Genomic DNA, 25,654 nt, shown 5'->3' on the forward strand with positions numbered 1-25,654 from the left:
CAACTAAAACCCGTCTGTTGACACATCGAGAGTGGCTAATATTTACACTTTGGAACTCAACTTGCAACGTAAAGTCATGTTAGAATAACTGGCATACCCAGGAAGTGCAAAGTTGTCACATGACGACAGAAAAATGGCCGCGATTGTGTGGTAAGATGCTGTTTCCTTAATAAAACACTGCACAATGTCAAAGTAAATAAGTATTATCCATCTTAATGACACTGTGTATCGGCTAAATCACGTCATTAACTAATATGTACCCTTTTCAGTGTGCGTGAATGTGACTGATTTCTGTTTTTTTGCGAAATGCAGAGGAGATCTCAAGTTAGCTTTCAGATTTCCCAATTAACTTACATGTGAAGTGTAGCATTATAAGGCGTTTACGTACCACACACTGTACCGTGTGCTGCAGGACTCTCGCATTCGCTACATGAATGAATGTACTTTGGTTAGTTTGATCGTAAAAATCTATTTACTGGATTGTTTGCTCAGGCCTATCCACTCACACATACCTACACAGGACTTCCCATCATTACTTTTATTGTAGCCGAGAAAAATAGAATACATGTTAGCAGATAGACGTTTATAAATAGAGGTGGACATAAAGGCTCAGAGATTGACTTCTAGTCCACATTGGCAGATGTGAAGGGTATGTTAGTAAAGACAGAAGGAGACCAGAGAAGAGAGCGAGGGAAACTCACACCTCACTCTTAACTCGCTCACAAAATTTAACTTGGCACTGTAAACAAAACAGTTCAGTAACCTTTGCTCTCCTGTTTCACTATTGTGCATCCAGGCGTTCCCGTGCGCGGAACTATGAAGGCGAGCTGCAGAGGTTTGGTATTGAGGCGTCCCCGCTCGAGTTCGGAGACCCCCATCCCCTCAAACCCATCATGGTAGAGCGGCTCCAGTCATCACTGACCTACCTTTTTTCTGTTTCACAAATCTCCTATCTTGCCTCCTCACCTTGCCGTAAAGTTTCAGTACATATATTTCACTTATCAGTGCTCAGCAGCCCTGCATCCCTCCCTATTTCCTCCAGGTGACAGACACCAAAACCCGCCGCGGGACTCGCAAAGGCAGCACCTCCTCGTCCTCCTCCTCCTCTTCCAGCGCAGCCGCAGACCCCCTCAGCTCCATGCTGGACGGCACCGATCCTCTGTCCATGTTCGCCGCAGCCTCTGCAAATGAGATCCCAGCCGCGTCTAACAGTGCCTCCATCGGGGTCAGGCCTCTTGCCATCCTGATGATGGATTTTTGTTTAGTATAAAAGCATCCACCCCCAGCTTCAACCACCACTAGTATGAGGGATCTGATGATCACATGATTTATTTTATTTTTGGGGGTAGTTCAATTTATTCGTTGCATTTTTCCTATGATTAAGAAAACATAATATTTTCTTCCGCTCATTGCTTGAAAAACCAAAAACACTGGTTTTGATTTGTAAAGAATTGTCTCGGAAAAATTATCAGACAATAATCCATGTCTGAATGCAGACAATAAAGAGGAAAAAAACATTCAGTTGTCAGAGAAACGAGCATAACTAAACTCGATTCTGATCATTTGCTTCAAGGAGGGGAGGCGGAGGGGCGACAGGGACGAGGCTTCAGTGGGACCCGACTTCGAACCCTGGTCGGCGAAGAGAACCGAGATCCTGGCAAGGTTCACCACGACTGAAAAGCTCTCAATTGTGAGTCTGCCGAGATGTTGCGTCACCGTAAAAGAAAACTCCAAAGATGTCATTGAGTCTCGGGTTAAAAACTTGCACTCCCCGGTCTTGCATTGTGTCATACAAAAACTCACCATGAACAAACATAGCCTATATAGCTAGATATTTTCATAGAATTGAAAGTTTCTCAACTTGAAAAAAATGCACTGCATTCTGTAGAACATGCACATATGTTATGCTGCATACATTCTATTAATTATGTTATTTGTATAATATTTATTATAATTATTAAAAATGAAATTAAAGAAAATGGTTGATCACACATTCCATACTTTCCTTTATATAGTAGTGGATATCTAAATGCATTTCATTGTTGTTTTTGTAGAATCTGTTCATGGGCTCTGACAGAGGTAAGATTTATTTTTTCCATGATTTCATCATTGTAATCCAAATTGGAGAAACTTCAAACTTAAAGCTGACCGAAGAGTCATTTTTGGCTCTCAGGTTCGAGCAGGAAAATAATGATAATAATGATATTTGACTGCTGTGTGATGTTTGTGCAGGAACAGCTCCCAATCCGGGCTCCTCAGCTGTTTCAGAGAAGGTTCGCACTCGCCTGGAAGAGCTGGATGATCTGGAGGAGGTAGGGATTTAGTCTCCCTGAAAGGTTCATCTTAATCTGGAACAGCCTGACCTTCTTTTTTTGTCATTTTTCTTGCCAAAGAATTACATGTATTATCAATTGTTTAATTTTTTAATGTCAAGTCAGGTGCCTTAAATGAAATGTATTATAATTCAAAGTATTTGCGTCCCACCTCAACCGAAGCTTAAAAATAAACATGTTTTGTGAGGAAATTCACCCGTTTTCCATGATCTGCAAGTAGAATAATATATATGCCTTTTTATTGTTGTGTTATAGGGTTGTTTGGACTTGCTCATTTGTGTGTGTATGTGTGTGTGTGTGTGTGTGTGTATAGGGATCGCAGAGGGAGCTTCTGAATCTCTCCCAGCAGGATTACGCAAACCGCATCGAGGAGCTGAACCAGTCCCTGAAGGAGGCCTGGGCCTCTGACCAGAAAGTCAAAGCCCTGAAGATTGTCATCCAGGTGACAGTGCTCGCCTACCGGCCTCGGATCATGCCATTCGAAAAAAAATAAAATAAATGTAAAAAAAAATGGAGAAGATATTCTGTAATTTGAAGACCCTGAAAGGGGGAAAAATCACCATAAAGCAATTTCACTCCACATTATGTTAATGTTTTCCATTCTCAGCATACAGTAGGAGTGTATTGACAAGAACTACACTGGAAATTCCAATACACATTTGAAATATATATTTTTAATTCTTGTCAAAATCTTCCTGTCATAGCGACAGGACTTGAATTTCTTCACTTGGAGACATTTCTCCCCTCATCCGAGAGCCTTCATCAGTTAATTTATATTATTATATTATATATATATTTATATATATTTTTAGGAGTGACACATTTTAAAAATGTTTTGTTTAAATTTTTGGCACCTGTGATTTGTAGGTAGCCGCAAATTCATTTTGACTATTAAATGACTCACATCTGGATGTACATGACAAAATAATGCATCAGACCGTGTTGAATGCATGCAGAAACACACACACTCACACACACATACACACACGCACGAAATTTTCAATTTCTCTCTTACAGTGTTCTAAGCTTCTGTCGGACACCTCTGTGATCCAGTTCTACCCCAGCAAGTTCGTTCTCATCACCGACATCCTCGACACATTCGGTGTGTAAATAAGGTTGTTGTTTTTTTTTTGTTGTTTTTTTTTTTTAACTTCTGCTATATTTTCTAATGGTTGTCTGTTCCCATAGGCCGGCTTGTGTATGACAGGATCTGGAGCATGTGTTCTGACCCGCAACCTTTGCCAGGTATGGAAAGCAGATCTAAAATCCAGTTTTCCCCGTGACTCAGGCAGCCATTTCTCTCGATTTATCCGCGTCTCCTGATCAATTTGCTGGTGTACCGACAGACTGCTTCACGGTTGAGGACGTCAACGACACGGCCAAGGAGACGTGCCTCAACTGGTTCTTTAAGATCGCCTCCATCAGAGAACTCCTACCCAGGCTGTATCCTTCCCCAACATCCGCTCTGGGACCAATTTCTAGACCTGTTTATGAAGACTGTTTCTTCCGAGGATGTATGTGTCATTACACATGCGTAACCAGCTACACATCTGCACATCGGTGTGGACCATTGTAATCGCCACGCTTCATGTAGAGGTCAGACCCTTTAACCTCTTGAGAGCAGATACGTGGAGGCCGCCATCCTGAAATGCAACCGCTTCCTGAACAAATCGTGAGTGATGGAGTGATTGGGTTTATTGATCTTTCAGGACTTTCAGTCAGTCCCTTTGCATCTCATCATATATGGAGTAATGTAATTTCCAGACTATTAAGCGCAACTGAATATAAGTCACACCAGCTAAAAATGAACGAATAAATGTGTGTGTGTGTGTGTGTGTGTGTGTGTGTGTGTGTGTGTGTGTGTGTGTGTGTGTGTGTGTGTGTGTGTGTGTGTGTGTGTGTGTGTGTGTGTGTGTCAGTCAGAGAGAGAGGGAGAGCTCTATACTTGTGTGTGTGTGTGTGTGTGTGTCTATATGTATATATATATAGAGAGAGAGGGAGGCCGCACTTGTCTATAAGCCACAGTTATTCACGTTGTAACATGATTATACACAGAAACATTTTTTTAACTTTTAATTGAATACATACTGGTAACGTCCACTAATATGTACTGGAAATGCTTTTTTTCCAAACAGCACCTGTAACACAGCTGATGAAAAAGAATAATGATAAATAACACAAGGAAAAGTGCATCCATCCATCCATGTTTTAGTCCCGTTTTGTCCTACTCAAGCTAAGATTGCTATCTTCGTCTTCCTCCTGTGCACTAAAACGATTAAAGTTGTCTCCCTCAGTTTCGGAAGCTCGTTCGCCCCAAAAAAGCCATGAATTAGCCGCATCATTGTTTTAGCTGCAATGTTCAAAGCGTGTGAAAAAAGTAGTGGCTGATTGTCCTGAAATTACGGTATAAATGTTTGCTCTATATCTGCAATAAATCCTTATTAGATTTTTGTTTTGCATATATTGTCAAACCCATTTTAGTTCAAGGGCTACAGGAAGGAAAATCTATTCTCAAGTGTGCTAGACGGGTAAAATCTTGGCATAATAACAACAGTTTGTTTAATCATCTATTCATGTGTCCATTCATTCAGTCTCCCACACATCCACTCACTCAAACACCATAGGTGTTACTACTGCACTGTTCCTACTGCAAGTACTGCTGTGGTTTGCTGCTAGTCACCACTTTTGCACATATTTATACTGTTTAGATATGGCCAACATATTATTTATGTGGAATTTAAACAAGATCTACCTGTAAATATGTATATTGCTAACACTTTTGTCTATGTTTAGTTTTTATTGATGATAACGTTTCTTGCACTGTCCACTTTCTACTGTGAAATTTCCCCACTGTGGGATGATTTAAGGAATATTCCATTCTCTATTCTAATTTTCTTATCGAAAAATTGCAGCTCATTTTTATGCATTGCAACATAATCTCGCGGGCCTGATTGAACCTGTTTGCGGGCCCGATCCGGCCCACGGGCCGTAAGTTTGACATCCCTGCATTAGACTAACAAAGCCTGCCTGCTCCATCCCTTCTTCTTTTCCTTCCCTCTCAAGTGGCATCCAAGAGACCCTCCCGCGGTTAACAGCCATGATCAGGGGGATCGGAGACCCCCTTGTGGCTGCGTACACCAGAGCTTACCTCTGCAGGGTGAGACACCCCCCACTTCAAATCATCCACAGCTTGTTTCTGTAATTATTTGGATTTTATGTCTCTAAAACTCATTCATAGACCACTGAAACCATTTAGAATATTCACTTATTTTAAATTATGCCTTATTATAACTTAGTAATAATAGTGTTTACGCGACAATTTTTAAATGTGCTCTACACTAGAAAGCATTCATCCAGCCATACACCCACCCGAGCCGTTGGAGCCGGGAATTGAACCTCCACGGTCCCCTTTCCCACCCGGTCTCAGTTGCTTTTCTCGTCTGTAGGTGGGCATGGAGGTCGCTCCCAACTTAAAGGAGACTCTGAACCGCAACTTCTTCGACCTGCTGGGCACCTTCAGGCAGATCAGCAGTGAGACTGTGCAAAACCAGCTGGTGTTGCAGAGGGTGGAGGCTCCAGAATACCTGACACTTTATTCGCCCGCCATCAACTGGATCCTGCAGTGTATCGCCTACAGAGCTCCAGAGGTGTGTACTCTTCCTGTAGCAGCCGCATAATGGCGTCCACATTTGGTCTTCAGTGGAAATTGTTTTGCGCGGTTGCAAAATAATGATCAGCAGAGGCTACACGGTTGTCTGAAGGATACATGCAAACAATGAATCTAAATGAGCGAGAACAAGCTTTGTTTTGCCAACGTTCTTATAAAAAAAAAAAAAAATCAGAGGTGCTAAAGCTTCAAATGTTTCTCTTTTGTTTGTTTGTTTGGTTCGACGCAGCCCCTGCTGACAGAGATGATGGAGAGATGCAAGAAGCTGGGGAACAAGTGAGCGTCGCTACAAACGTGTTTCAGTTGGCTGACTAAAGGATGTTTTTGAGCAAATATTTTTGTCTCGTTACCCTTTAGCGCATTGCTGCTAAATTCGGTTATGCGGGCATTCCGGCCCGACTTTGTCGCAACCAGAGCTACGGACTTCATCGGTATGATAAAAGACTGCGACGAGGCCGGCTTCCCAAAGGTCAGAGGTCATATATTCCTCCAACATACTTGTATAGTTGTCACAAAATCACATTTCTTGGCTGATCATATTTTAGTTTTGCTATGTCCTGGATGGACAGAAATGTCTTACCTTTTTGAGGTAAACACAATGAATAAAACAAGTTTATTGATTAAATTCTCTTTTACTGTGCATTCATATACATTAATTGTTATTTATAAAGTAAATTTTTCTCATTCAAAAACATGTAGCAAAATAGCTTGAAAAATTAACAGCATTTCAGTTCATTTTAAGGGGAGACGTAATTAAATTTAGCAGAAAATTGAGCTCGGTCACGGAACAAATTAAACTCATAAGTCAAGGTATTACTGTAATCTGAATTGAACGGTGGGACTTTCTCTACTATATCAGCTGCTTGTTTTCATATCATGTTATAAACAGTTTACAACTATGCTGACATCATATTGGACCCCGAAAAAAGCCCTTAAATAACTGCCATTTCAGCTCATTCTTCCTCTCCTTTCCAGCATCTCTTGTTTGGGTCTTTGGGTCGCAGCCTGGCCTGCGCCGACCCTCCGGAGCCCGAGCGGCTTACAATCCTCAACGAAGCCTGGAAGGTCATCACCAAAGTCCGCAGTCCTCGGGTATTAGACGCTTCATGGCTGCCCTCTCACACGCACACAGGTTTACGTCTACAAACACAACTATGACACGTTTGAATGTCTGTGGCTCGCAGGACTATGTCAGCTGCGCTGAGATCTGGGTGGAGTTCACGTGCCGACATTTCACGGTGGGTGGCGCAAAGGAGGGAGCAGATAGAGGCCTTTGGAAGACTCTGAGTATGATTTTTTTTTTTTTTTTTTTTTCTGTAATCTGTTTCACTCTCAGAAACGCGAGGTCAACACCGTACTCGCCGACATCATCAAACATATGACCCCTGACCGCGCGTTCGAGGACGCCTACCCTCAGGTTAGCAGACAGAAGGACAGGTGAACTGGCGTTCCTTGTCCCACCACCAATAATTACCCTGCTTTGCTTTATCCTGCGCGCAGCTCCAGTCCGTGATCAGGAAAATCCTCACCTACTTCCACGACTTCTCCGTCCTCTTCTCAATGGTAGAGACGGCAGCGTCCCTTTGCATTCCTTGTTAAATTCTATATTCACCTCTTGTCGCGCCGAAAGACTACAGTGTCACTCCTTTTTTTTTTTTTTTTTCCAGGAACGCTTCCTCCCCTTTCTAGACATGTTCCAGAAGGACAGCGTGAGGGTGGAGGTCTGCCGATCCATCATGGAGGTCTTCATTAAGTAAGAGCCTCACAAATCTGGTCGGGGGATTTAAAGACTCAACACATATTAAAAGATCATTGTTTTGTTTTATTAATCAAGTAGTTTTACAACTACATTGCAAGGAATTTGCTTTGGTTAACAGTGCTAAATAGAGAACATGTAACAGGCATTAAATAAGTTAAGAGTGATTCAAGAAAGATATAGCTGCTGTAAGTAAGATTCAAAGATTCAAGATTCAAAGTCTTTATTTTCATATGCACAGTGTAGAAACGTGTTTCCCTGTACAAATCTTATTTTGCTGTCTACAGTGAAACCTGATCGGTAGCACAAAAAATAATAAATTATAAGCACATTATCCCAATGAGATATAAACCGTGCAGGGAAATTGAGTTTTTGCACAAGCCCGTTTGTATTCTTAATTTTTTACATTTTCTGATATTTTTGTATGCTGTTTTAACTTGTAAAATGTATCAAATACATCTAATATTTAACTTCCTCTATTGCACTGTCCCCTTTCTGCCGTGTAAAGTAAAATTTCGCCACTGTGGGACAATGAAAGACGTTCTTTTCTATTTTAGAGGATTTTGATTGATACCGTCTACATATAAAGATGGATCACTGTCTTGGCTTATTTGGTATCAATAATCACTGTTCTTGCATTCATTGCAAGCTTACCTGAAAACAAGCGAGAATGAAACTGTACAGAGTTCAGAATCCTCTGTGTCCTGCAGACACCAGATGGAACCCACCCGAGACCCGGTCATCCTCAACGCCATGCTGCACATCTGCAAGACCATGCACGACTCTGTCAAGTAAGGCTGTGTATGTGTGTGTAGGAATGGTTATTGAGTCCTCTAGATCATTGAGTGAAGCGAAAGCTGTGTGTTTTTTTTTCTAAAGACAGAATACAGAGGGAGGCATTGGAGACCTACATTTTTTTCTCCTCGCCGCTTCTTCTGCTTCCTTTTTTCCTTCCCTATGTTCACTTCAGGTGTCGCCACAGCAAATCGTCCTCCTCCATCTGACCCTCTCCTCTGCATCCTCTTCTCTCACACCCAATAAATTCATGTCCCCATCCATAAAATCCCTCTGGTCTTCCTCTCGGCCTCCTGCTTGGCAGTTCCTACCTCAGCATCTTCGCTATCACTCCTCTCTTCATGTTCAAAGCATCTCAGTCTAACTCTGTCTCCAGAACATCTAGCGTGTGATCTCCCTCTGGTGGACACATTCTCGTTCCTAGCCATCCACCTCCCTCCCAAAGAGGAAACTATCATCAGAGGTTACCGTATGTTGTATACGCCGTACTTTTTGTACAATAAACCACTGCTTTTTTCACACGCTTTGAGCACTGTGGCTTAAACAATGATGCAGTTAATTCATGGTTTGTTTTTTTTTTTTTGTGCTAACGAGCTTCATGCCACCAAAAACATTTAGCCTCGTCACATCAGACCAATGAAATAAACGTGAAATTCTGAAGCTGTTCACTTCCAACACTGAAGACAACGTTAATGGTTTTAGTGTGCAGGAGGAAGACTAAGATAACAATCAGCTGGAGTCGGACACAGCAGGGATAGAAAACGGATCGACAGATGGACTTTTTTTTGTGTTCTTCATTATTCATTTTTTTTCATCAGCCCTGCATCAGGCACGGTTCGGATGTTTTGTGGATTTGTGGATGTTAGCGGTATTTATCTCAATAAAAGTTAAAAAAGATGTTTCTGTGTAAATATCACATGTTACAACATGGACACCTGCGGCCTATAGACAACTGCGGCCTAGATATGTACACATGTATTTATTTGTTTATTTATTTTATTTATTAATTTTTGGCCGGTGCAACAATTCACTCATTCAGGGCGATTTTCCCAATTTTTATTGGTTGAGTCCCTTTTATACAAAGAAGTATAAAAGGAATTGAGGAGCACAGTGCTGCACACAAAACAGGCGGTGGTACGGATAAAGATGGAATGTGGAATGGTACCAATCGTCAAGACCGTTGAAGGGCCTTGAGAGCTTCAATGGGAGTGTGTTTCAGAGAGAGATGTAGAAAAGTACAGGGAAATCTCAGAAAATAGAATGGTAACACAAAATAATCTAACAATGTTTAGTCCTACTTTCATCTTCTATACCTTTCCCCCCACTCTGGCTGACGCTCTTTTATCACAAATTGTTTTTCTCCACCTATTCCAACCAGCTTTGAATGCCTTGTTCAATTTACATCATTAGTTGTCGGTCAGACGCTAAAACATCTCGTCCGAACAGTGAAGCCCATGTCCAGCTCCTCTGACCAGCGCTATCAACCCCATAACACAGTTTATTTAACAGTTGAACAAGATTCATTCAGAATAACAAGCTCGATATCAGATGGTCACATCCCCAGCTTTCTGTTGGCGTTCTGTGTCGAACCGGTCCTTAGTAATGACTTCTGGTTTTGCCTTTCAGTGCTCTCACGCTGGAAGATGAGAAAAGGTCTCTGGCTCTGCTGATCATCGGCTTCATCCGCATGGTGAGATCTATTAGACCAGGGCGTCGGCTTATTTCTCATAACAAGAATCGACCCCGGTGATGTTTGTCCATCGCAAAATGCCTCTTCACTCATCACCTCCTATCCGTCTGTATCTTCAGGTTTCTTTCGGCCGTGACTTCGAGCAGCAGTTGAGTTTCTGTGTGGAAGCCAGATCGACTTTCTGTAACCTGGAGCCCGTGCTGGTGCAGCTTATTCACGTCAGTTTAAGTGTGTGCATGCATGTGTTTGTTTTGACTTGGATGTAAAGCAATTAACCTGTGGCATTGTCTCCTTACATTGGTAATATGCTTTGTTATTGTAATGGAGCAAAATATTATTAGAATATGACAAACAAAAAAATGACAGTTATAAACAATGTTTGGATGCTGCCAACAAAATTCTGTGTCACCTTTTTAATATTTAAAAAAATCTTAGATCCCATGGTGCAATTAAATATTTGAATAATTTGGAATCAAATAGAGCATGCCTTCACTTAAATTTGATGGCATGCAAACATTGTTTCATTTTTATTACTGATATTTTTGGTTTATTTAATATTTATATTATAACATTAATTTAAAGTAATATTAATATATTCAATACAATTATAAATTAGTGAATCAATTGAAAATTAATACGTATTGATATGTTTTAATTCTAGTCGCTTTTTTCGTCATCACAATAACATCCAGTTAGATATTTGAAATATAGCAATATAGTATACAGTATTTACTTCTTGAACAGGAACACAAACACACACACACACACACACACACACACACACACACTCTCCATGGCTTTTTGTCATTTCAGACAGTGAACCAGCTCGCAATGGAAACCCGGAAGGTGATGAGAGGGAACCACTCCCGGAAAACAGCAGCGTTCGTCAGGGTAAGGCAACACACACGCACACATGCGCTTATAGAGGACAATATATGCAGCCACTCACCCAGTCCCTCCCTGTCCTGCAGGCCTGTGCCGCCTACAGCTTTATTACCATCCCATCCCTCACCAGCATCTTCAGTCGCCTCAGCCTGTATCTGCTCTCCGGACAGGTTGCCCTGGCCAACCAGTGTCTCTCTCAGGGTGAGCAGCTTGCAAAAACGGAGGTCAAACCTCCAGACTAGTGGAAGATCCAAAAGAAGATAATCATTATAATGCAGTACCCTTCCTGATGCCTCCCTCCATGCCTTGTTATGTGTTTGCGTCCATCATTTTCTTTTTCCCGACCCGCTTTGTTCCGTCCTCCCCCAGCGGACTCCTTCTTGACGGCGGCGGTCAGCATTCTGCCGGAGGTTCCTCGCTCCATCAGTGTTGAGGGCAAGCTTCGCTCCGCCGAGAGTTACCTGCTGGATTTCATCAACGCCTTCCTGGCCACGCTGCTGGTCGTCCCGGTAACGCTGCACATTACGCCTGATTTACTAAGGCACGGGGATCAATTAGCTTGAAAGTTTGGTAAATAAAAATAGTCGCGTCCGTGTTGACAGGACCACCCAGAGCACGGCGTGCTCTACCTTGTCCGAGGTCTGCTTAACATGGTCCAGGATTACAGCTGGGAGGAAAACAGTGACGCCAAAGTGCGGGTGTACATCAGTGCCTTGCCCCTGCTGGCCGCCATGAGCCAAGAAACCTATCTCTACTCCATCCCCAACAGTAAGCACACACACAAACACACCCACCACTAGTGTGTTGTGAAAACACACCGCATTGTCATTTCACCTCATTCTTTTCAGTGGACTCCAATGAAACGCTTTACGGCGGAGACCCAAAGTTCCTGTCAGAGATCAACAAGCTGTGCGAGACCCTGATCGGACAGATCCTGGACCACCTGAAGCTCCTTGGTCGGGAAGAGGTGAGGATCGCGAGGACGGGCATTCAAGATAAGATAAGATAATACTTTATTAATCCCAATCGGGGAAATTTTTGGTCCCAATAGTGCAACATAAACAATGTTAATAAATGTTAGGGCTTCGGCACAAGGGACCCTGGTTCGATTCCGACAAGGAGACCTTTCTGTGTGGAGTTTGCATGTTCTCCCCGTGTCTGCGTGAGTTTCCTCCGGGTTCTCCAGTGTCCTCCCAAATTCCAAAATCATGCAGCAAGTTAATTGGAAACAAAAATGGAAAATTGCCCCAATTTAGGTAGAGCAGGAGGTAAAGCAATCGATTTTGGAACCGAACATTACTGGTTCAATTCCCGGCTCCTCCTAGTGTGTCGAAGTGTTGTTGAGCAAGACACTGAACCCCTAACTGCTCCCCCTGGCGCTGGTGGACGGCAGCCTACTGTTCATGGTTCATCCACGATGGGGATTAGTAAAAGATAAATTATTATTATTATTGTTTGTCTGTATACTGTATGTGGCCCTGTGATTGACTGGCAACCAGTCCAGGGTGTACTCCGCCTCCAGCATCCCCCATGACCCTGAGTGCAGGATAAGCAGCAGAAGATTGATGGATGAATATAAATATGAATATAATTAGAGAGACATATAGATAAAAGAAACAAGTGACAACAACAACTGCAGGGATAAAAATAGACAACAGAATGACAACGTGATCTATAAGGATAAAAATAGAACATGTAACATTGTAACCCATTCCCTGATGGTTTTCATATTTTTATTTTGTACCGTGAGTGCATCAGTGCACAAGACAGTGGTTAGACCGGCGTTCGGTCTTGTTGTGTGGTCTAAAAACAGCGACATTGACAAAAAGACAGGAGGCAGAGCTGGAGGTCGTAGTGATGAAGATGTTGAGGTTCTCTTAGGATCAGGAATGAGTCCAACAGAAGGACAGCACATGTTAGATGTTTTGGAGAGAAGATCAGAGAAGCCAGTCTGAGATGGTTGGGTGATGTACAGAGGAGAGAGATGTAAAGAGAAGATTTATGGACGTACTGAGAGAGGATTTTAAGTTAGTTGGTGTGACAGAGGAGGATACAGAGAATAGGATTGATTTGCTGTGGCGACTCCCAAAGGGAAAAACTGATGAGATAAGAAGAAGACTGTGAGTGTATCAGTCCCAGCATGTTCAACATTTTAAACCCAGGCTTTCCATCACTGGAAACTTCCAAATGTTTTGCCCGTTTCAATAAACATACACGCTTTCCCCCCCCCAAAAAAAACGCCTCGCTCTGACATGGCGTTTCCACCCTGCAGCAGCAAAGCACCCGTCGCCAGGGCGCCCTGGCCTTCTCCCTGTTCAGCGCTCTACTAGCACATGGTGACCTGAGGAACAACAAAATGAGCCAGCTGGCCGTCAACCTGTGGAACCTCAGCCACAAACACGGACACTGCGACACGCGCACCTCCGTGAGTTCAGCCGTTTGCAGAGACGATCAGGCGTCTCATTCCCACTCAGTGCTGACCTCCGTCTCTCCTCTCCAGGTTCGAACACTGGAGTCCATCAAACAGCAGGCCCAGCAGGCCGACATGGCTCACCTGTCAGATACGGTCCAGAGGCTTGCACTGCAGTCCCGTACCTAAAAACTAGCCTGAAGAGAGAGAAGGAAAAAAAAGAAAAAAAAAAAATCAATTTTTTTGTACATATGAAGAGAATTAAAAAAAAAAGTAAAAGCCTTAATGTATTTTGTTAAAAGAGAACAAATGGAGCATTGACAGGTACATTAGTGAATAATAAGCCCAGTGGACAGCGAGCATCAGGTCAGTTGGTGATACTTGAAGACTGAAGGCCGTCTTTTTCTTCTTTTTTTTTTTAATCTTCATTGAGGCTGCAAATTGTGTCAGTCGAGTCACTCGCAGCTAGTTAATCGGCAAATATTAATAATAATGATAATGTGGAGAGAAAACTAATATTGAACAAGTTAATGTAATGAGAGCCTGTATGTTAAAAAGAAAAACAAGCTGAAGTGGTGCCTTTTGTGGTTCTCTGTATTGTACCATGTGCCAGGCATTTAATGTATATAATCTATTATTTAATTATGTTATTTTAACGTCCTCTTGATGTATTTGGTAAACTAAACATCCAGACGGCTTTGTAATATGCAGGAATATAAAGTACCCTTTTTACACGTTGACTGAAGTTTGTCCTACTGGTCAACATGCATTTTTTTCATCCTAATCCACCTCTTAATCTACTTTTCAATTGATTCATTCATGATTCCATATGCAGGGGTGGAATAATTATTTGAGAATCCAGACTGAAATCTTACTTTTAAGCTGTTAAAAAAAACTTCTGGACATTTTCCATTTACATTGTCAGCAAATAGCAGTTTTGAAGGTGACTTTACTTTTTACAAAAACTTCCTGCTGATATTTGGAAAAATGTCTCACTGGGTTTTTTTCTTAATTTCTTGATTATAGTCAAATTTATAGCTGTTTTTCAAGTGAATTTTGACAATTTTTCTACACAATTGGAAATTATGTGTAGGTATTAACCAGGTTATTTACAGGTGTTTACTCTTTTTCATTGTTTTGCAATGGACTTCCTTGAATATAAATAACTTGAATATAATGTTACAGTGAACACATAAATTCCCTGATTTAATGACCTCATTGTAATTCTTCACTTCACACACCAGCTTTTTGAATTTTGAATTTCATGCTAAATGAAAAATGGACAGGACAGCAGTGGTTTCAAGACATTCTCAATCTTCTTAGTTGTTTATTCAATCAATTTCTGAATCGATGAAAAAGCCAAAACAGAAGTTTTCAAAGAAAAACAAACAGCAGTCATGTTTGTGGACACACACATGCCTTTGGTCACAAAACTTTTTCTGCCAGATTAATAAGAATTATTTATTAAAAAAAAAAAAAGATTCCAGGGTGGCAAAAACAAACTTATTGGTTCCTCTTCTATTTGTTCCTGCCTTTGACACTTAAAAACATGAACACAGATCACAAGAAAGTATTGTCAGTCATTGCGTGACATAAGACTTCAGCTCTTGAACTCTTTGGAAAATGTTGTTTTATTGAATTCCAACTCCAGTGCTGCAGCGAGGCCTGCAGATCGACATATTTCTTACGAAGCAATGTTCGGTTACAATTCACTCTCAAGTATTTGACAGCAAGTGTTTTATTACAGGAATCCGAGATTTGGTAGCTTTGTTTTTTTTTTTTTTGAAAGAAATAATAAATACTGTCAATTTCTGAAGCCAGCTGCTGGTATCTGCCACATCACTCATATCCATGGTAACATTTAAATAGATGCAATCACAGCAGAGCATGTACACAGACGTCCCAACACTATTCTACCCGTTTCTTGCGTAGCGTCACATTGAGCCAACCGGTTGATTGTTGATCCCCAGAATTGTGAGAATTAAACGCATTAATTAAAAGATCATTTAAACACCCCTTTAATTTGACAACACGTTAGTCAAATTTGAATGTTGTAATTCCGAATCAACACGGACTTGAAATGAGTATTAATTAATCACTGGTACAATGTTTTTCTAATGTATTATTACATTTCGCCCCTTTCAATGGTCTGTAATCCGGTGCAGATAAATAGAGAAAAGTAAGTTTGCTCTGCACTGGAAGACCACTAGACTTTAACACCTTGTATCGGATGGTGACTGCTACCCCACAGAAACTCGCCCTGTTTTAAAATCCTCCAACAGCACACCGACTAGTTGTCATCACGAGGACGAAAAAAAAAAAAAGACGCCATGGAGCAGACGACAGAGGGGAGAAAATAAAATAAAAAGGACACCAAGCATGGTGAGTGGTCAGCAGGCTGATTGGTTAACACTGATGAACAATTACTGCAGCTGATCATGTGATCCATCCCCAGGAGGAATTCAACAAAATTCAAACAAGGTAACGGAAAACTTAGCTTCAATATTTGCTTTTCTTTAAAAAAAAAAAAAAGTGCAACAAAAGTTTCACACCAAGAGATTCTCACAGTGTCATGTTTTGCTTCTGACAGTACAAGCTTGGAGGCTAATTCCAAGTGTGTTTTCCTTTTATTTTACTTTTGACAGCCAAATGTAGACAGGCACATGGAGCTAAAAAACAAGCAGACTCACTTTTAAATGTTAGTGCTTCACATACTTAGTTGTCAGATATTTTTACATGATGACCGTAAAAGAAAAAAAGTGCTCAAGAGAGACACACACACACACACACACACACACACACACACACACACACACACACACACACACACACACACACACACACACACACACACACACACACACACACACACACACACACACACACACACACACACACACACACACACACACACACACACACACACACACACACACAATTCCTCTTGGAGATGTAAAGAAGCTCAGCAGCTGTTCATGGTATTGAAAATGCAGAAGGACCTCTGATAATTCAACCAGTCATTCCAAACAGAAAACTACTGGGAAAATCCTGTTTGGAATGCACAGAGGAAGCCTTGACTATAAGTAAATTTAAATTACTACACAGAAACTTAAGAGAAAAACGGGGATCTGCACACGTCATCTGGCAAACAGGAGAGAGTTATGTACTGAAGAGACGCAACATAAAGGAGAGGCTTCGTTTGTGAAGCATTCCTTTCCACCAAGACTCACGTTCTTTCTTGCAGGAGTAGGATTTTGCAGGGAAAGGACGCCTGGTCATCCTCTTTTGAAACCTGCCAAATCCTACTGATAAGAGTAAGAGTCCCAAAACTAACAAAAATGATGATTAAAAATAATGTAATTTGACGTTAAAAGAATTTGCAGATTGGAGCAGGCAGTCCAGACAGTGCTGAGAGGGACATCTTAGCAGCCTGATACTTGTTCTGAGCTTGGACCGGATGGGTGGGATGACGAGACGAGGCAGGGGGGGCCAATTTGTGAAAACGTGGACCGGCGCCTCCCCCCCTCCACCCCTGGCGTGGAAGTGAGGGAGGAAGGTGGTATCCCTGCCCCCTACTTGTACGGGGTTGTTGTTCATGTTCCAGGCTGCAGCTCAGTCCAGCTCGATGGGGCTGCTGTCCTCCTGGGCCTCCTCTGCCGTGTCCTCGTCATCGCCCGAGCCCATCAGGCTGTTCAACAGGTTTCCTGCAGGTTACAACATCATTTTCACATTACAACTACGGCTTTACAAGCATATTACAAGCAAGGCTCTTCATTCCAAGAGACTCCGTCAAGGTTGGGTGACAAGACAGGGTTCGGAGAGGGTTTTGGGGTCAATGTTGTAGGTTTTTGTCCTACTAAAGATTCTCAGTATGTAGGTAAGCAAGGGAAGGCGACTTTGTTGGCTTTGCAGGCTACTCTGAGAAACAAGGCAAGAGCTTTGTCGGATTATCGAACGTGTCGATGTTGCTCAGTTAGACCTTTTCTACGATATATCAGATAGTTTTTGTTTGGCTAGTAGTTGCTGTTGGAAGATGTTTCAGTTACAACAACGTTGTACTCCCAGTTCCATACTGGTCCCTCTTTTTGATTTTTTTCAAGCAAACTCACCTAGAAGCCCACCGTACGAAGGGGACTGTTTGGGTGGAACGCCGAAGAAAAGCTGTCCTATTCTGTCAAGATACTGTGGGACAGGAAAATGAGAATTTACAACAACAGACAAGAAATTGAGTCCTGAAAAAAAAAGGAAAGGGAAAATAAAGAGGAGCACAGCAAACACTATTTTCCAATGAACAGCATTTATGTAGAAATTTTGGTCTGAATAACATTATAGAAATAATGATGATTCATAATTGCAGTATATCTGAGATTAAAACAATGCACAACACTCAAAGATATAATTTCAGCTCTTGATTTCATGTTAGCGGTCTTAATTGATTACTAATTGCCTGTGCATATTCAAAAATAACATCTTGACATTTGTTCATACGGTACTTTTTTGATTAGGTCAGAGATATACTTGTTGATTTCAGAAATAATTTAACTGCACCACTTATGCAACTTTGATGTGGGTTGAATCATATTGTCTGGGAACTTCACAAACATTTTCATGGTTTAACAATACACGATGACCATTGATACATTACCCTTAGTTTTGAGATATTGCTGAAATTATTTTTTTTTATCAGATTAATGAAAAAGCTTTATTTTTTAACCTTTCAGATGAAAAAATGAGAGGAGAAAACTAAGTCTGTCTTGACAGCCCTCTGCCCGCATTAATTTCCTTATATCTGAGTGAATGTTTACGCTCTGGACTTGAGATAAGTCTTGTTTCTAATCGAATCAATCAGAGCACTATGCTCAGATTTACCAACACACAAAATTGTTCCCGCCTGAAATGTTTTTAAGGGATTTTCATCAGCTTACCTCATTATACATGGGGTCCCTCTTCAGGGAAGGTTGATATTGCTCACATAACACGGTGAAAACTGTTAATTTCCCACTGAACATACAAACAGAAGTTGGAAATTACGCATTTCATTATGGCCATGACAGTTGAGTGCAAGTTAGACTGGTGGCTTCGTGTTTAGAGTTTTACCATTTCTGTACATATGTTATGATCATTTATTACATCCTCACCCATCCACTGCCAACAGCAGAAACCAGATAAAGTTTAGGAGAGGTTGCACGAAGGGTGGGCCTTTCTCTATGGACGGGTGTTTCTCTGTGTACGTGCTGAACACCACGGAAGCACTGTTTTTGTTCTTTAGGCAAAGGAACCTGCACGGGACAACAAAAAAAGAAGTGTAAAAGAGGAAAAAGAACAGATGACTTGTGATAGTCAGAAAGTAACTGCTGGGAGAGGATAACACTGTAGAGGGATTATGAACAACATCGGACTCCTGATGTCTTCTACAACTCCTTTCATAATTCCATGACAAATTTGTGTGACGTTCATTTTCAGTTTAAGAATCAGTCAGTATTCATCTGTGTGCTGCTTTTTAAAAACATCTGAAGTGTAATCATATTGAAATTGAATTTATGTCACATCCATACTGATAAGGTGGCCGTTAACTTACTGTAGAACGGCCTGTGCCACAAACATGTCAACCTCGCTGCGGAAGCCTCGTGATGCTGAATACTCCACCAGCATCTGAGCACAACCCTCCCCGTCAGACGAATGCAGGAAATGGTAGCGAGACTCACTGTAGTTTTGTTCTGAACACACAAATGAGGAGAACGGATCAGAGGTCTTTACTGATACAAGTGTTAAAGCAGCAATTTGGGATTCTGACAAGGCAAGTAACAACGGGCATCGATATTGTTTCATTAACATTTTCTGTACTTTTCAAAATGCTCCCACAATCTCCCACTGCTATTTTTTCCACTCCCTTCATAATCAGAAGTGAAGCTTTTCCCGCTGTTGTGTAGCGCATCTGAGTTCTACTAAAGCAATTGTTCTTTGAAAGCAAACCCAAGGACCATTTATCAACGCCATCAAATAAAACCCCAATTAATTAACTGAAATACCTTTCCATAAGGTGACAGCCAGCAGTTGGTGCAGTTTCGGGTGACCCAACTTGCCGGACCCTCCCGTGGACCACTTCAAGGCTCTGGACACAAATGCTACTCTCTCTGGAGAGTTCTGGTCCATTTGGCTGAACAACTTTGCCAGGCCTTCTACTCAGCGGGGACATTAGAAAAAAAACAAGATACAAGAAAACCATAAGGTAAAGAATATACGGGAGTTGATGTTCGGATAAGACAGCTTAACATTCGCTGTTAACATTATGTAAAAATCAAACGGTTGGTCTTATTACTACATCCTGACAATAACATTTGATCCTACATTCAATCAAGTATCAGCGTTTAATTACAAAAGTGTCGAGATGGAAACGTACAAAGTCCAAATGGAAAATATCCTTTACATATAAGCTATGTTTTCAGTCTTCATATCAGCCAAAAACTCACGCAGTGGACATTGATATCACTTAAAATGATCTGACAGATGTATCTGCCAGGCTCACTTGAAAAAAAAAGATAGGAAATAAATATCTAAGAAAATACAAAGGGTACCTTTGGTAATGACTTACATACGATTACTACCATTTCTTATTCTATCAAAACATTAATTTTCTATACACCTCATTTGAAAAGTGGATATTGTAAATACTCTTCAGTCAAAGAGGCACTGAATGTTGCAAAACTCGTAAGAGATTGTATTCAACTGACAGATGGTCAATACACAGTGACAACACAGTTGTTACAGGGAACTTCTCGGCTGCACAAATGGAAACACCTCATTACAATGGTCCCACTAAATTAAAAAAAAAAAAAAAAAAAGCTGTTTCCATTATTTTTAGTCTCTCAAAAGGCACCCACTCACCTAATATATCATCTTCCACTTTTGTCTCAGATTTCTCCAACACCTCCAGTACCAGCATGGACAGATCGGCTGCACTGTTTTGCTTGTAAGCAAAAAATAAAAACACAAAGAAATCTAAAACCAACGTGTACCTTGGAAATATGGGTAGATGTTTTCTTCCCCCCCTCAATCACATGAAGCCGTAATACAAGCATGAACCTCTTTGCAGCCAATGTATTTCTTTCACGTCTGAAATCTCGAATCTGTGGCGTTATCCCTCCCTTCTAGGGTGTTTCCACTAACATATAAACCCCAATAACTGGATGGTGTGTACCTGTCCCAACACATCAGGTATCTAGCAGGGCCATACCTGGTTATAGCTGAAGAAGAGCAGCGCTCCATTGTACATCAGCTCTCTGGCCTCAGCATGTTTTGCTTGTGACATATACCTGTTGGGGACACACACGTCAACACTACGAAGTGTACACTTGTCCACACACACATGGAGCAGCAAGATAAGAGACTTCACACGCAACTGGGTGTTGAAGACGGCATGAGCTATAATTAGAATCCGTTCGCACACACACATAGTTTCACGAGTGATCGAGACGTATTGGTCAATAGAAAAGTCGACGAGAAAAAGAAACAGACAGCCAGCAAGCTCATTTTTTCTGGCTGAATCCGCCTCAACACAACTTATTTCTTACTCAGAGCTACTAGTGCTACTAGCACAACTCGTCTCGCCCTTGAAGAGTCAAATGGTTCTTTTATCAGTTTTGCCTCGGCGCTAAGTTAAGACTACTACATAAAAAACTGATATAAAAGAACAGAAACAACAGGACATGGGTATTTTTGACTACATTCGATATTTGGTCGTCGCCTAGGGTATTTCGGCTCCCATTCCATACAGAATAATACTCCACACAACACGCCTATCCATCCCAGCACCTAGCCTGGGTGGGCATCGTGGCTACCTGGCTACATGCTAATACAGCTGGACGGGGCGAACAAAGCCTAGCGTTTAACAAACCCCGAGATTAGCAAAGCCCCCGGGCAGCTAGCGTGCTGCAACTATTTCAGCGATGTGATTAAGCGGCCCGAGCTAGCTCGGCTTCGCAGTCGGTTGTGTTGCAAATATGTGAGTTAGCCACTCGGCTAAGCTTTGGGTTCCCGTTTTTTGTGTTTTTTTAGACGTGCGAATGGACGCCTCGGCTGTCCAAACAAGCCCACGGACCGGCGACGGAGGGTGGGTCTGCGGTGCGAGTCCCCCAATGGTAAACGGGCGGCGAGGAAGCAAGTTTGACATCGGAATGATCTGGAAAAGGCAGGCCTCAAACCCAAATGACAGCTCCGATTGTGAGAGCGTACGATAAACGAAGGAGTCTTACCTAAAAAATAACGTCCTATACATCTGGTGAGCTTCGTAATAGTCCCCCTTTTCTACACTGGCTCGCAGTTTTCCTTCCACCCTTTGTACGCCACCGCGGTTCCTGGCACTGGAGCACCTTAGAGACTCCGGCTCCGACATCGTTGTTGCTCCCCGGTCGCGCTGTTATCTGAGCGTTGACACGAAAAACCGGAAGGCTTTAAGCGGAACAGACCCTCGTCAGTTGCCGTAGCGGGGTAGTGGGTGTGGGCGTGGGTGTGTGGAAGCACAGTCGCTTCCACGGCGTGCAGATGGGATGCTTCCACGCACAGCTCGGGAGCTGAGCTGCCCGGTGTCCGCCCCGGCGTGGTGAAGCACACCCTTGGGGTGGGCGGCCACCGACACGCAGGGCTCCATCGACAGTGTTACTCGCAAGTGATATACATTGAAAAATGATTGATTTTGAAGAAATCGATTGCTTGAAGCATCTTTGCATTACAAGCCGCAAGTGATTTATCCCGATTGTTCATGTCGTAACATAATTTATGACGCATTTATGTGACACGTAATTGCACTGTGATTACTTTCAAGCAGTTATATCATCACAGACAAATTGCTGTGAAAGGCTTTGGTTGTTTTCCACTGTATTTACCATCATCGGAATAGTTTGTGAAGTAAATGGTCAGTTTTTCTCTGGGTGTAGAAAGGCACTTGTTCAACAGAGTGCATCACAAATACTTATTAGTACCGTACTAGATCATGCATTTCCCATGATGCATGCAAAACATTCAGAGTGACCTTAAGAATTGTGGCTTGTAGTGTGTTCAATTGTACCCAGTGGTTCATGCATCACTATCACACACAATGAAGATCACAGGTGTCCCACCTAGCCAAGTTGTTTTATCCAATCCCTTTACGATACACACACACTTGACTTGACCTGAATGAGCGACGTTCAAAATACCGATGTCCAAAATGAGGGTGTTCACCTTCCGTCATGTACCTCCTCTCTGCTCAGGAGAAGCTATAATACAGGATTAATCGTGATGGCCCCTGTTACCCCCAAACTTGAAGCAAGATCTGCAGAGACTTTGCATCTTTCAAGCGTTTTGTATTTTATCCTGCACACAGTGTTGCAGGGTCACAGGTCCCAGCTACTGTTGGTCCAGATGTGGGGCTCACCTCAAGTCAGTCAATCACAGAGCCATTTATAGACAGAACCATTTACTCACTCATTCACACCAAGAGAAAATAAGACTCTTAAGTCAAACTACTGCATGTTTGCAAAATATGGGAGGTAGGAGGAGAACCCAGAAAGAACTTACAGACATAGACAAGGGGAGAACAAGCAAACAGAATGGAATCAGACAGGACACCTTGCTGTGGGAGGGGGAGCCATCTACCGCACCATGGGGCTTGTGAGCTGAAAAGAAATGGCTCGCCGATTTACCGCCACAAAGATCTTCTGGTCCAGAGCATCAGTTGATAAATTTTCCCAGAATAAATGGAGCACTGTGCATAACCCATGCTGCTTTTGGTTATCGTTTATATGACTCAGCATGGCCGCCAGAGGACTCCCATCAACAGTCTTTCTGCCTAGGAATTGCATAAAAACACACTATAAACACATTCTGGCAAAAGATTACGTGCAAGACTGAAGAAATAGTGGGTGGTGGAGTCAAAGCAAACTTGCTGAAGACTAGTTAACTCACTTGAAAAGTTTTTAACCCACTAAGATATTCCGTTACGTAACTACGTAACTGTAAAGTCACACATGCTGTATGTTGTCATCTCTTCCGCAGATCACAGCAGCACAGCCCCATACATTGTATAAGAAACTGTAATAATGAAGGTCCTGTTTAATTTACGTGTCCAGAACTTTTTTTTTTCCGGCTGGAGGAAAAGACATGCTGCGGAGAAGTATCCGCCTTCAGCAAGCAGGATATTATGGGGAGAACGGTAATCCGGTTATTACATACAAAGAGACCCCACACAAGATCTTTGGAAAGAGAAGACGCTGGCAGAGTCACAGTTATGGCAGGAGGCTGGATCCATTTAAAAGACTGGACTATGCACAGAAGATTCAGACAAGGAATTGGAAGAACATTATTGTCAAATGGATCCCTTTAAGTTTGACAAACTTGAGATATGGAAGTACATTCAGAACATTCTGCAGTTTGCTGAGGGGCATTTACTTTTTGCTCCCACTATTCCTTTTGGCTTACAAAATTGCACACATCACAGACATGCAACTGAGAGAGGCACACATGCAGCTGAGTGACGCACGTATGCAGTTGAACTACATAAACATGGAGCTCAGAGAGACACAGCTCCAGCTGAGGGACACACAGGAGCAGCTACGAGACGTCCAGAAGATGACAGAGGCACTCAAACGACTAGTGGACGAGTTCATGCCCCATTCCAGCAATATTCCAAACTTTGCTTCAGAATCTCTGGGCGCCAGAGTGTTGCACGGCAGGTCTTCGAGCACATATCGGGCCAGTGGAGAAAGTGGAAATACATGGTATAAAATGTTCCGCCGCCAGTTTTCATTTGACCGACATAATGGGATTAAGGGGCCTCAAAGTGTGATACAGGGGCGTTCACCTTTACAGACAGGTGAATGCTGGCCTTTTTCAGGTGAAAGGGGACATGTTTTTATTTCGCTGTCTCACCCAGCCGCCATCAGTGATGTTACACTTGGCCACATAACTAAAAGCCAATCCCCTTCCGGCAACATCGCAAGTGCGCCAAGGACGTTCTCTGTCTATGGAATGACAGCCACAGGCGAGGAAGGCACCTATTTGGGAACATTCATGTATGATAAGGAGGGCTCGTCGTTTCAGACATTTTCATTACCAGATAAAGAAAACAGTGTGTTCAGACATGTAAAACTACAGATAGAAAGTAATTGGGGCCACAACGAGTACACCTGCCTTTACAGCTTCAAGGTCCACGGCAGGCTACCAGTTTAGCCACACACATACTAAACTGGGCAAGAAGTCTGCTACTTTAGCATTTTTTATTTTTATTATTTTTTGAGAAACATGTTCAAAGGTGCTTCTGGATTCATATTTATCATGTGTGTCAGTACATTTTTGTAATGAAAATGTGTCGTGAAAAAAAAAAGAAAAAAAACTGCATCTTGTTCACCTTGCTTTTTCACTGTATACAAACGCCTGTCCACGACAGTCAGCTGTGATGTCAGCACTGCGGAAATTGAAATATTGTGGCCTGTTGGCACTGGTCTCTGTGATATCCCACGTGTTATGTAGGGATGCCTGAAGGGAACGTCACAGTTGCAAGAGGGGGCAGCAAAATTAACCCACAGACCTTCAGTTCATTCAGCACTGCAAAGTTTTCATCACAGACATTATAGTTCTAACAGACATCACAACTTTTGATTTCACAGCCCTGGCTCCCTTTACAGTCACATACAATTTTGCCCGAAAAATACTTTTCTATGTTGTGTTTTGAAATGTGATGTCATTACATGTTATTGCTTGCTGCCTTCAGGGCGACCTTGGCTACACTATTTGTCTATCTTGAGTCTAGAAAAAGTACTGTGAATGTGAGCTCCAACAACCTAATGTGAAGCAGATAAGCAGCTGTTGCAAACTGGTGGAGCTTCCATGTCACTATTATGACATCACAATCTCACTTTACACAGAAAAAGTGTAAATATATGTACCTTTCCCTGTGAAATAACAGCCACTCCTGTAACAAATCCCATGATGTCACACAAACAACAGATGTCCTGATATATTGATAGCTGTTTCATTGTTAACATCAAACCCATGCTTTAAATTGTAGAAATCTACTAAATACTGCACAGCCAGCCACGTTATTGCAAAACATCTGCATTCATTTGCAGATGAGTCAGAGAAA

The 25,654-nt window shown here is 42.1% G+C and overlaps 3 protein-coding genes across 4 annotated transcripts; 2 read left to right on the forward strand and 1 right to left on the reverse strand.

Moving 5' to 3' along the window:
• Positions 1 to 106: 106 nt before the first annotated feature.
• vps35l (VPS35 endosomal protein sorting factor like) lies at positions 107 to 13,877 on the forward strand. 2 transcript variants are annotated; one of them, XM_086141070.1, is made up of 30 exons: positions 107 to 150; positions 797 to 896; positions 1,043 to 1,225; positions 1,574 to 1,690; positions 2,055 to 2,079; positions 2,233 to 2,312; positions 2,647 to 2,775; positions 3,351 to 3,435; positions 3,522 to 3,578; positions 3,680 to 3,776; positions 3,958 to 4,005; positions 5,397 to 5,490; positions 5,780 to 5,980; positions 6,230 to 6,276; positions 6,358 to 6,469; positions 6,976 to 7,092; positions 7,185 to 7,238; positions 7,337 to 7,417; positions 7,501 to 7,563; positions 7,668 to 7,753; positions 8,467 to 8,547; positions 10,178 to 10,241; positions 10,361 to 10,459; positions 11,055 to 11,132; positions 11,213 to 11,327; positions 11,496 to 11,635; positions 11,729 to 11,894; positions 11,975 to 12,093; positions 13,402 to 13,551; positions 13,627 to 13,877. In XM_086141070.1, exons 1-30 carry the CDS (start codon positions 134 to 136, stop codon positions 13,723 to 13,725), a joined length of 2,904 nt encoding a protein of 967 aa, XP_085997196.1. In that variant the 5' UTR covers positions 107 to 133; the 3' UTR covers positions 13,726 to 13,877. The 2 variants fall into 2 exon arrangements, with proteins under 2 accessions (XP_085997196.1, XP_085997195.1); XM_086141069.1 differs by having other exon boundaries at positions 108 to 150; positions 13,399 to 13,551.
• A 1,425-nt stretch (positions 13,878 to 15,302) lies between these two features.
• get4 (guided entry of tail-anchored proteins factor 4) lies at positions 15,303 to 22,129 on the reverse strand. Its single transcript, XM_086141074.1, has 9 exons — positions 21,789 to 22,129; positions 20,771 to 20,849; positions 20,422 to 20,503; positions 19,566 to 19,715; positions 19,115 to 19,253; positions 18,675 to 18,815; positions 18,462 to 18,537; positions 17,646 to 17,718; positions 15,303 to 17,240 (listed from the first exon to the last, which is right to left on the reverse strand). Exons 1-9 carry the CDS (start codon positions 21,926 to 21,928, stop codon positions 17,149 to 17,151), a joined length of 972 nt encoding a protein of 323 aa, XP_085997200.1. The 5' UTR covers positions 21,929 to 22,129; the 3' UTR covers positions 15,303 to 17,148.
• Positions 22,130 to 23,673: 1,544 nt separating this feature from the next.
• Positions 23,674 to 24,741, forward strand: LOC147214764 (SUN domain-containing protein 3-like). The gene is made up of 2 exons (XM_086140243.1): positions 23,674 to 23,791; positions 24,011 to 24,741. Exons 1-2 carry the CDS (start codon positions 23,674 to 23,676, stop codon positions 24,739 to 24,741), a joined length of 849 nt encoding a protein of 282 aa, XP_085996369.1.
• The last annotated feature ends 913 nt before the right edge of the window (positions 24,742 to 25,654 follow it).

This window comes from Fistularia commersonii, chromosome 33, assembly GCF_037954325.1.
Source record: "Fistularia commersonii isolate RoL2024-O1a breed Wild chromosome 33, RoL_Fcom_v1.0, whole genome shotgun sequence".
In the NCBI taxonomy this organism is placed as follows: domain Eukaryota; kingdom Metazoa; phylum Chordata; class Actinopteri; order Syngnathiformes; family Fistulariidae; genus Fistularia; species Fistularia commersonii.

Bases quoted from the DNA above. Each gene is read 5' to 3' on its own strand.
- vps35l (XM_086141069.1), top strand. The intron at 7,754-8,466 runs GTAAGAGCCTCA...TGTGTCCTGCAG, and splicing joins ATCATGGAGGTCTTCATTAA to ACACCAGATGGAACCCACCC. The intron at 12,094-13,398 runs GTGAGGATCGCG...TCCACCCTGCAG, and splicing joins AGCTCCTTGGTCGGGAAGAG to CAGCAAAGCACCCGTCGCCA.
- get4 (XM_086141074.1), bottom strand. From the start codon at position 21,928: ATGTCGGAGCCGGAGTCTCTAAGGTGCTCCAGTGCCAGGAACCGCGGT. The intron at 18,538-18,674 runs GTGAGGATGTAA...TTGTATGTTCAG, and splicing joins CTGCTGTTGGCAGTGGATGG to TGGGAAATTAACAGTTTTCA. The intron at 17,241-17,645 runs GTGAGTTTGCTT...TGTAACCTGCAG, and splicing joins TTCGTACGGTGGGCTTCTAG to GAAACCTGTTGAACAGCCTG.
- LOC147214764 (XM_086140243.1), top strand. From the start codon at position 23,674: ATGCTGCGGAGAAGTATCCGCCTTCAGCAAGCAGGATATTATGGGGAG. The intron at 23,792-24,010 runs GTCACAGTTATG...CACACATCACAG, and splicing joins AAAGAGAAGACGCTGGCAGA to ACATGCAACTGAGAGAGGCA.